This window comes from Amblyomma mixtum, chromosome 1 (assembly GCF_055824585.1).
Source record: "Amblyomma mixtum isolate Tamu chromosome 1, ASM5582458v1, whole genome shotgun sequence".
NCBI lineage: Eukaryota > Metazoa > Arthropoda > Arachnida > Ixodida > Ixodidae > Amblyomma > Amblyomma mixtum.
Window position 1 is genome coordinate 294,956,776 of NC_143012.1, and position 11,851 is coordinate 294,968,626.

The 11,851-nt window shown below is 42.0% G+C and overlaps 1 protein-coding gene across 9 annotated transcripts in view; it reads right to left on the reverse strand.

Annotated features, from left to right (window-relative positions):
• Positions 1-966: 966 nt before the first annotated feature.
• ATP8A (ATPase phospholipid transporting 8A1) overlaps positions 967-11,851 on the reverse strand; it is a 90,888-nt gene continuing 80,003 nt past the window's right edge. For 7 of the 9 annotated variants that reach the window (XM_089566476.1, XM_089566475.1, XM_089566474.1 and 4 more), the window contains 3 exons: positions 11,383-11,468; positions 4,803-4,846; positions 967-3,627 (listed from right to left, as the gene is read on the reverse strand). In XM_089566476.1, coding sequence (XP_089422602.1) covers positions 3,574-3,627; positions 4,803-4,846; positions 11,383-11,468 — 184 coding nt within the window. In that variant the 3' untranslated portion in view covers positions 967-3,573. Of the gene's footprint in view, positions 3,628-4,800; positions 4,847-11,382; positions 11,469-11,699; positions 11,726-11,851 lie in introns of those variants that run through there. The other 2 variants (XR_016286956.1, XM_089566482.1) reach the window with 2 other exon arrangements.

Consider the following 11,851-nt stretch of genomic DNA (forward strand, 5'->3'; position numbering starts at 1 on the left):
GCGACTCAGGCTATGAGAGACGCCGTAGTGAAGGGCTCCGGAAATTTCGACCACCTGGGGTTGTTTAATGCGCACTGACATCGCACAGCGCACGGGCCCCTGGAATTTCACCTCCATCGAAATTCGACCACCGCGGCCGGGATCGAACCCGCGTCTTTCGGGTCAGCGGCCGAGCGCCGTAACCACTGAGCCACCGCGGTGGCGCAGCAAGTATAGTGATTTATACAGCAGGACACAGTTTCACGCTTTCAGCACACGACTGTAAAATTCTGCGCTCACACAAAACGTGTTTCTGCATTAGCACGGTGCTGCTGCAACTACTGCAACTGTTGCAATCACAGTAAAATTGTCACACATTGCAAAGTATCCTTGCTGGCACCTGCAAAGGCTACAAGTGTAATCCTAAGAAGAAAAAAGCTTAGCACCTGGAACGATACTGCTATCATTAAAGTCTACAGGCATTGCAAATTTGCAACGCCTTTGCACAATTCCCATACAATGGCAGCCTCCAAAGGGAGCAAGGTTTCATAACTGACCCTGTACCGTTACAATTTTCGTGCTGAAAAAAAAAAAATGGGCATGTATTTCCTTCCTAACCAGTCCAATGGTACAAACTCCAGGAGATAGAGCACATGCATCTCCCCTCGTGTGTGTTCCTGGCTTTTCCACGAACTTGGTTGCCTGCCTGTAACTTTTGTCCACAACCATAAATTATTAGAGATTAGCAAGTCGTCATAATGGCGGTAGCAAGCGAATTCATCACCCTCCTGCCCACTTAGCACTATGCCAAGGCTCCTCTGCATTTGGAAAGCTATTGTTCGGCAGAATTCATTTCTTGAATTCGGACTCAAATGCTACAAAACTACTCTTGTTTGTAGCAAATGCACTTGGCCTGATTGTGTGTTCGCGGCCTCGTTTCAGCAAGTACCTTGGGCCTTTCTCACAGAAAATTGACAAAGGCCTAGCTTGTGCTTGAGAAGATGTTTTACTGCAGCTTTACATCAATAAATACAAGCATATATGCGACAAATATCACGACGCTTTGGCCCATCGCTCAGCTCTTTTGTCTAGCACTGCTCTCACGTTAATAACTCAGGTCACAGCAAAGCATAAGAGGGAAGGGCTTAGCAGATACACTTGCAGATTAAAGTATATTTGAAGCTCCAGCAGCACATACCACAAGTTCATTTAGAACACTATTTGCATGTGATTGCTCAAGTCTGCCTTGCTTTAGTACTGTTTGATCTATTGACAATGGTGTCGCTGTTGTTGCCTGTTCCAAAGTGTCCGATGAACAGCAGTTTGGTAACTCTGATCAGGACAGCAAATGCGAGCAGCTGGTGGCCATCTGCCTCTTTAAGCATGCAACAGATCCTTGGCAGTGACAAAAAGCATTGTTCACGCCACGTGCAAAACCATGGACGACATCAACAGACATGAGTATTCCCGCCTGAATATACAAGTCTCCAGCTACAAAATAATAATAATAATAATAAATAAATATAAAAATGTCTGCAGAAATGTGCTTACTCAGCATTTGTAATTCATAGAAAAAAAAAATCCGCAGTCTGAAATGACGGTTAGTCCATCCAGAGGTTTAGAAATGAAAGAAATGACGATGATCACATGGAACTCTGTACACTTTTCTTTCTGTTTGCCTTGTGAAAAGTTGCGTGACATGTACACATGTCAACATTTCAGCAGAAACAGCTGTGAAACAAGTTGCCCAGATAGATGAGCCCACCAGTTTGAAGCAGCGAACATTATGCTGCCATGCAGGCCTCAGTTCACACAGGGTAAAAAAGATGGCTTAAACAAAGACAGATCAACGTGGTGGCAGTGGGCTCATAGCACAATTTCCTGCACTTGGACACAGATGCGCACCCAAACAACATAGGTGCTCATATGAAGATTTTTTAAAACCAATTTACCTCCACCTCGAGGCAGTGCAAGACTGATGTAACATGCAGCAACTTATGACTAGGCTATCTTTGGTTCACCACAGCATTGCAGGAAATGTACACGTTACTGACACACAAAGGCTGTTAGCCATGACTAGAGTGCGCATTCCAGAGCACAACATGAGGTAGGGCTGTGAAAGACTTTCAAGCAATGTAAGCACCACAAGAAATGTTCTTGACACACAAGGAATCGCATCCAGCCAAGATTACACGGCAGTTGCAATCCAATGTGCTGCCCTCCAACTGACTCTGTGCATCGAGAATGCCTACCAAGCCTTCTGGCGTGTGGCATAACTGAAAACAGCATTTTCTGTCATGGTTGTGGTATCTAAAATGTACTGTGCTGCTAACCTGTCACATTTTCCAGACCTTCCACTCTGCATTCACCAGAAAGAAGGTTTGCACACTATGTGCAACCACAAATATCTTGCTGTAACCAGCAGTATACACCCCACAAACAGCACACCTCAGTGTAATAATTTTCATTAGTAACACGATCAATTGCACTTGGTACATAAATTTTGTGGAAGTTTGTGCACGCATGTAGTGTAATGTTTTTATCCCTGAATATGAGCAGCTTAGTCATGGCGCAAGTCTGCAGTAACTTGAAAGGGGGGGGGGGTTTCCACAAGAAAGTTGCATACCACTACTCTAGTGACACTTTGTAACAAAGCTCAAGGCAGATGTTTCACTGGAAATTTTGCTTACAGCAATATTGAAAGGCATTCATTTCATTTCATTAATCTTATTTTACAGGATCACTAACAACACTTCAAACTTGTATAAACTGCTTCACCTCGCACTAGTAATGTCACCAAAGGCTTGACCTCTGCTTGCGTATGTTCCGATACTGGCAATTTGAAACCTCACAAGAATTTGCATGAAAAACCAGCTTTTCACTACATAATTTTTATAAAATGTGGTCACCTTTTTTTTTTTACACAGCTACTTTTGAAACACTTGCCACCTTTGATGAAAAGCCACACTGTTTGCGGCTGATGTGCTAAATGTTTGGTAGTTTCCCGCTGCACTTCCACACATTTCAACTCGTGCGCCTGTATAGGGGATTACATATTTAACATACACAAAACTTCAAAAATGTACACGTAAGATATTTACCTTAAGGATATAGCCTGATATACGAGGAAATGCTCACTTACACTTTTCTCAAAAAAGGTTTGCATCCCAAAATAACACTTCAGCCTTGCTTTTAACTACTATACACTGAAGAGTGAAGAGGCTGGGCAGCAAATCTAATATAACATACTGCGCAACAAATGAAATAAAATGCAATGCTGTCCTTACTTTACAGAGAAAGCACTCATAATGACATAGAAAACAACACTACACATCGTGTTGTAATATCAGCTGTTCACACTCACAGTTTGCAGCCGCAAGAAAGGATCTGCCAGCATGTAGAGTAGCATGTCTGCAGAGTGCAGCAGCTGACATGGAAACAGTCACTTGATTACATCCATGCACATACGTACACACAGAGATTCATAAGCAGTCGCACTTGCTAGGTAAATGTACACTTTCCAGTCAACACTGCTGATCATCGTGCAGCCGTTCCTTGGATTGGAATGTGTGCTCGTGGCTTGAGCATCATTCTTCAGACGCCTTTTGGCTTTGTCTTGGTGGAGTCATATGCACGAATGAGGTCAGCCTGAATGAAAGACACCATGCATTATAGTTTGACCACATCCCTGCAAGGTGCTTTTACAAAAGTAGGATGAACAATATCCACAGAGTAGTGGACAGCAGACCAGAGAGTAGCTTGAAAGTGCATCACACTAAATAACATGGCTTGGCTTTACGAAATGTCTAACCTCCCATTAAGCCTACTTCTACTCCGCACTCCAAACTCTGGCAGTAAATAGCTGAACGTGACAAGCTTTTGAGAAATTTTTATTGGAAAGTTACCGCTTTCTAAGTATGTTTTAAGTCAAACTTATCAAATGATGTGTTCTAGGGAGTGCCCAATCATCCAAACAAATGTGCCTGCTTCAAACGACCGCAACAAGAGGTAGTGTTATGAAACATCAGTCTATGAAGACAACACAACTTATATAGGCAGAGAAAAGGCATGGGTCAAACGACCTTTACCTGCAGCACTGCCATAAACAAAACGATGAGGTGGCACATTCAGTGTGAAAACTTGGTACTATGTGAACTCACTAAATAGCCGAAAGTGCACCTCTTTGGCGAGGACACTGAGAACATCTGATCTCTAACAGGCTGCCACTAATAATTACATTCTACAGGACACAATGAAAGGCTTGGTGGTCCGTCAAATGTAGCCTAGCGCTGCTTACAATTTAATTAAGCACATAAGATTCAGCCATTGATTGATGACAGCCGAGACAAGACAGCAGCGACGCCAAAGGTACATACAGAACATTTAATATATGCAGAACCGAGTTTTACAAGATATTTGCTAAGCAACGCAAGGATAAAATTTAGGCACTAATAGAGCTCACGCCATATTATATCAATTTCACGATGTAATATTAAACTAATAAGTACGTAACCACAAATTTTAAACATGAATTTTTAGCATTACCTGCTGTGAAGTTCCCATATAAAGATAAAGTCAGCAAACCTCCTAAACACAAAAAATTCAAAGTTGTTGATTGTTTTTCCCGTGCGCTACTGACAACCAATGTGTAGAGCCAATCTTTTATTTTTGTTTATGGGCACATTTAATGTTTTCCAGCCTAACTCTTGCAGGCCACATGCAAGTGACGCCCTTAGCATCCTGTAAAATGTTGAAATAGTGTCCTTTTGATGAATGCTGTAGAAGGGTTTGCAAAAAAAAAAAATAATTAAAACAATACTTGCCTGTGGCACTACCCCATGCTCTTCTTGAGAAAAGGCGTAGCCATCTGTAAATGATATGCACAAAACAGTGTACAGTCAACATGCTGCAAGCTTCAAGAACATCGTGGCATTGCTTTTTTTATGAAATATATCTCAATATGCGTGCTACTTCTGGTTACCATACTCAGTAAGATTTCTGCAAATGCAGCTCAGGTAAGATTGGTTGCATAAAATGATGCCACAGGGAGGCCACGAGGAAGCTGCTTCTCCACAGCAGCCCAGAATCAGAAGGCAAACATCACTGCTAGCACACACAAGTCCAGGCTACATGACAAAGTTCTCAGCTACACACACAGGCCATATAGAAAGTTCATTCCTTTGTGGTTCCCAAGTTGCATAAGCTTTTTGAAGTGTGCATTTTAGTGAGAGCGCCTACTACATACACGACTGAAGACTCCAGCAGTTATAAGAAAACGTAACCACATGGAAGTTTCTGCTATAAAAAGACTACATATACAACAAGGCAATTCATTTCAACACTAGCTCAGGTTCATTCAAATGCCACCAAGGAGAATAGGCAACTGCAATAACTTAAATCTATTCAATTTCCCAGAGGAAACAGAGCAAGCAAATACCCATCCCCCGAGCCGCTGATATGTCATTCCTTTTTCTCTGATTCTGGCAAGTTTAGGTTTAGGTCTATGGGGGTTTGACGTCCCAAAATGACTCTGGCTATGAGGGACGCCGTACTGAAGGGCTCTGGAAATTTCGACCACCAGGGGCTCTTTAATGTGCACTGACATTGCACAGTACACTGTCCGCTAGAATTTCACCTTCATCGAAATTCGACTGCCGCGGCCGGGATCGAACACACGTATTTTGGGTCACCAGCTGAGTGCCATAAACACTGAGCCACTGTGGCAATGATTCTGCTAGTAAATGACAACATAAGAAATTCTTCTCTTCTGTCAAAAGACTATGTTAACTGCTCACATTATGTCACTTGACGTCCTAATAGGATTGAGATCACCAAGACATAAACAGTACCTAATTATGTCAACATGAAGGAAATATTAGCAAAACAAAAGAAAAGCTAACCTGCATACATTTACTTAAGCTTATTAAGCGTGCTCAACATACTGTGAGCCAAGAGCAAAAAAAAAAAAATTGGAGGGGATATTTAAGGCCCGCCTTAAGGGTATGACGTAACAGCATTAATGGGTTATTGCCCATGTATGCAGAATTCGTTAGTTAGTTAGTTAGTTATATTGATTTTTATGGCGCAAAAGCAACTGAGGCTATGCTGCGCCAAACACAAGGTTAGAGTTTTTGTTAATGGTGAAGCTTTCTAAAAATACTTAGAGTTTGTTTAAAACGTTGGCTTCCTTGAGAAACCTAAAAATACATGAAATGTCAACCAGTGCTCGATCACCTAAGAGTAGCATGGGGTGTAATGGGATGCTTTCCCTGTAAAATGTTGTGAAATATTCCTTTCTTAGTTCTTCTAGTTTTATGCATGAAATTAAAATGTGGTTCACTGTGAGTTCAGCACCACACATTTCACAGAGAGGTTTGTTTTGTTTGGCTAGCAGAAAGTTGTGCGTGAGGTGGGTGTGTCCAATGCGGAGCCGACATAAAATAACTTCGGTAAAACGTTCTTGATGCCTACATGATTGCCATTCCCCTAAAATTGGTTTCACAGAATTTAATTTGTTGTTTACGTGATCTTGCCATGCGGCCTGCCACTTATTTCTGAGTTTACTGTTGATAAACTTTAAGCAATCCCTGTGCGGTATGCTCACTTGTTTTATTTGGCCATTCCGGGCTTGTGCAGCGCATACATCTGCTTTTTCATTACCTACGATTCCAACATGGCTAGGAACCCAGCAGAATTTAATGTTATGTTTTTGTTTTGTGATTTTAACAATGTTGTGTATGATGTTACCTATTATGGGTTCAGCAGCATTTCTGGAGTGCAGTGCTTTGAGCATACTCAGGGAATCGGTGTAAATGATGCTATTTTTGATGTTTTTTCTTACTATTTTTTCTACAGCTACAAAGATGGCATAACACTCAGCAGTAAAAACCGATGCGAATTCTGGTAGTCGCATTATCTGTTTGTTTTTTCCTTGGATTACTGCACTTCCAACGTGACTTTCTGTTTTTGAGCCATCGGTATAAAATTCAATGTAAGTGCCATACTTTTCTTGTAGTGCAAAGAATTCCTGTAATATGTACTCATTTGGCGTTTGCTTTTTATCTAAATGTGTCATTGTGAGGTCACATACTGAAGGCAGGCTGTACCATGGTGGTAAATATTCATTCCTTTGTGCAATATTCGGTAGGGCATCTAGTATTGTTAGCTCTTCACATTTATCTTCAAAGCGCAGCAGTAATGGTCTGATAGAATGTGGTTTGTTGATGAATAATCTTTTAGATGGGCACTTGGTGACAACTGGATGACAGAGATGTTTCGGAAGAGAACGGATTTTTAAGACGTATGTGCATGTTAGTGCGATTCTTCGGTCCTCAAGAGCGGGCTCATTAGTTTCAACGTATAGGCTGGCTACTGGTGATGTTCTGTACGCTCCAGATGATAGGCGCAAACCAAGATTATGAATGGGGTCTAATCTTTTCAAGTAGGATGCTCTTGCTGAACCATATACTATGCACCCGTAGTCCAGCTTGGAGCGCACCAGAGAGCGATATATTTGTAAAAGGCTTGCTCTATCGGACCCCCACCGCTTCCGTGAGAGCACTTTTAAGATATTGAGGACTTGAGAAGCTTTCTTTTTAAGGTTATTAATGTGTGGTAGAAATGTGAGTTTCTTGTCGAAAGTTAGGCCTAAAAATTTGTGTTCTTGTTTAATTGGTAGCGCAGTGTGATTCAGGTATAGACTGGGATCGACCTGTAGGCCTCGTCGCAATGAGAAAAGAACAGCTACTGTTTTTTGAGGAGAAAATTTAAATCCATTTCTGTCTGCCCAAGAACCTAGTTTATTTAGTGTGATTTGTATTTGTCTCTCACAGGTTGATATACTGGAGGACGTGCATGCTATTTGTAGGTCATCTACATAAACTGAATACATTATGGACTTGGGTATTACTTTAGCTAAAGAATTCATTTTTACTATGAAGAGTGTCGTGCTTAGAATGCACCCCTGGGGTACGCCGTTCTCTTGGGTGAAAGTCATGGAGAGAGTTGCTCCTAGGCGGACTCGGAATGTGCGGTTAGTCAGGAAGTCGTTCAAGCAGTTCAACATCCTGCCGCGGATACCTAGCTCTGCTAGGTCACGGAGGATGCCGAACTTCCACGTAGTATCGTAGGCCTTCTCCAAGTCGAAGAAGACCCCAATACAGTGCTGCTTGTGGATGAACGCCTCCCGGATGGTGTTTTCTAGGCGGACAAGATGATCTGTGGTGCAGCATGTTTTCTTAAACCCACATTGGTGTTTATCTAGTAGTTGCCGAGATTCAAGTACGAAGGTTAGTCTAATGTTTATTACACTTTCGAAAGATTTAGCAATGCAGCTGGTGAGGGCTATTGGTCTATAACTGCTAGGACTTGTTGGTGGTTTTCCGGGTTTGAGAAAAGGTATTATGACTGCTTTTTTCCACTCGTCAGGTATATTTCCAGTTATCCAGATTTTATTAAAGAATTTTAACAGTGCCTCTACAGCAGCCTCGGAGAGATGTGCAAGCATAGCGTAATGCACGTTGTCTGGTCCTGGTGCTGTCTTTTTTCCAGAAGATAATACTTTATTTAATTCTTGTAGTGTGAGAGGCTGGTTATAATCCTCGTGTACACCTGCTCCAGATGGAAATTTTTGTTTTTCAGCTATTGCTTTGTGTTTCTGAAATGTGTTTGTGTAATTGGATGAGCTTGAGATCTCAGCAAAATGTTCGCCCAATATGTTGGCCTGTTCTTCTAATGATGTTTGTGTCCCGGGTGCTGTCAAGAGAGGAAGTGTGAAAGGGGTATGGTCACCAGTAAATTTACGAACTTTTTCCCACATTTTCTTTGATGTTGTTGAGCTGTTTATTGAGGAGACATATTTCTGCCAAGAGCAGAATTCGTCATTCGCTACTTAACAATCAAAGATCCTTGGGAGTCCTCATACCACTCCTGGCGCAGTGGTGCAGCGGTTAAGCAATATGCCACTACCCTCCGATGGCATGATAGGTTGCTCAGGAAGAGCAACCTATCATGACCAATCATTAATTTAATTGCCACCTGCCACTTCACTGTTAGCTCACAATCCGATGGGCAGGTTGTGATGACGCCACAAGGTTATGTGACCTAGGTGGCCCAAACTGCCTCCTAGACTGCTTCTCTGGGAATTTTTCGTGGATTTTTCACTCACAATCGACGACTCCGATGCCAGATTTTTTGTGATACGAGCTCCTTAATACTTTCATGTTAATAGGTGCTACATGTTGTTGAAATGACACCTAGGCAAAACCTCCGGCAATTGTTTAAAACAAACATCCTACTCGCATCTTGCCACCTTTATCTTCTCTTGAAATCCAGTCTGTTAGATTTAATGACCACTGGCTATCTTGCTTTTGCACTATATGCCCCGCCCATGCCCGTTTCTTCTCGATTTTGATTAGGATGTCATTAACTTGCGTTTTTTCCTTGACGTACACTGTGCTGTTCAGCTTTTAACGTTACACCTGTCACTTTTCTTTCCATAGCTCGCTGCATTGTCTTCAGTTTAAGTTGAACCTTTTCGTTAGCCTCCATAGGTTAGTACCCATAGGTACTGCCCCATAGATTAGTACCAGTAAGACACAGCTGTCAACAGCTGTGATTCCACTTTTAAACCATTTGCAAATGTGCAAAATACTTTTGTCAGGAAGCTGAATAGCACCGCGAGAAATCAGTGATGATGGTACAGTTCACGATTATTAGAAGAGCGGCCACCACGCTCTGAGCAAAGCGCGCATAATCTGAAATGCCAGTGGGAGCAGTGCCCATACACACCCGATGTCTTGCACTGCTACAATATACTGGCCTCTGAAACAAGACACCCACAAATCCTAGAGCCACAGCAACCATAGGTGCACTATGACCGGCTGCAACCTTGCTTCTCTTCTGGGCTCTTCAGCAACTTCTTCACAGGTCAAGGAAAAAAAAAAAATGCTCCTTATGTCCATAAAAATTGTGCCATTTGTTTCTTTTTGGCTTTACACAACTTTAAAAGTGAAATATTTTATGTATAAAGGTCTAAAAGCTAATTAATCCCAACTAATTAATCAGATTGGTGCAAAGCACAGAGTAAGCTCCCTTACTTTAGGTGAGTGTTTCAATCGTACTAACTGTGCCAGCATCATAGCTGCCACAGCAGGTGAGGATACAAATTAAAACTATCGCCACTTCTACTGTATGCATCATACGCAAGATATGCATTACCACTTTAGGCTTATTCACAGCACAGCCTTCACATTTCAGACCTGCTGTGTCTACTAATGGCACATCGCATTCTTAATCAACAGTTTGCTTTCTCGCTTAGTATCAAACTTATAACCAAAGAGTAACCATTTCTGTACAGTAAACTTACTCATACTTGAATGTACATCACTAGGCATGAGGCAAACATTGGTTGCTGTGAATCGACTACTCCATCATTTTTGACGGTGGGTAAAAGTGCTTCTGCTGACTGAAGCAAACACTGAATAGTTTGTGGTTACACTGGGGAGGCATTAGACAGTCAATTTAGTGTAATACCACATCTGTTTGCAGTAGTTGCCACTTCTGAACAATGTAAATTGAAGTACGCTGGTACCTGCGGTGACAGCACAAAAAAAAAAAGCGCAGCCTTGGCACACATTTACATGTGGCACTATGGTCATCACCAGCAGATCACAACAGTTAACAGGAGGCAAAGAAAGGACTGCGACAGGCATTTAGTCATTTTAGCAAAAGATGGCTTTCCTTTTTTATAAATGTCTTGCTATCTCTGCTGATGCTGCCTTACTTTACACTGTGAGAGGCAAATACTATTGCAAAAAAATATGGTATTAAACAAAACAGGTCACCAATGTGACATCTGTGCATTCAAGCACGGACTGCCCACAATCACAACTGTATAGGAACGGCGCCCATGCTTGTCTCTGACACAGCAGGTGCTATCATGAGGGTCTTCTATGCATTTCAACATTTAGAAGGAAAACTGAAAGGACAAAGACATGGAGATCATTACTATAATAATGCTAGCAACTGTATGCAGGAAACTTCAAGGTCGCTGTTTGCACAAACAGGTTTTACTACAGCTCATGTAATGAACCGTGATGCTTGACAGATGAGTGGAAAGACATTGCCACACTGGGACGATGCTATTTGTGACATCAGTGAGGTGTGCACGAAACAGAGAGGTTGCACTTTTAGTAGGGCAGATTTTTTTTTTTCTACCAAAGTTAACTACACTAAAGTAGTGGAAACACAATGAGGAGAGCTGGGGCACTAGTCAGGCCTAAGAGAGTAAGGTTTTAGTTGCTCACAAAGAGGAGCAGTACTGTTAGGCGCCACACAAAGACAACAATGAAAGCAGCTGAGATGACTACAAAAGCATAAGTAAAGCATGGAAAGGACACACACGTTTTAGCTCCACTTCTATGGGGACGTGTGCTGTGGTGACAGGCTTCATGAAGACATTCTTCAGAAGACGTGCAGTCTCTGTCAACCTGGACCAACAGAGCAGATTTGTGAAGCCCTCTGTATGTGAGAAACACTTTGAGCAGACTTCAACACCCGCGTGCCTCAAGGCTTACCGTAAATACAATGTGGAATGTTGTGTTGTGCATAGTTGTAGTCGTTTGAAGAAAAAAAAAAGAGAGACGGGTTTGGGAGGGAGGAGAGAGAGAGAAAAGTGCACCCTGCCAAATAAAAGACACCAGCTCTGCACTTGTTTTCACCTTTGCATTCCTTCTCTACCATGGTTCTGCAATAAATCATAATGCAAAAAAAAGAAAAATGAAAGGCCTATTCTCTACTACAGCATACCTTGTGAAATAAGCATTCGTGTCAGTAAATATCCAACGAGAAGTAATGTCGAACATAGAAAATA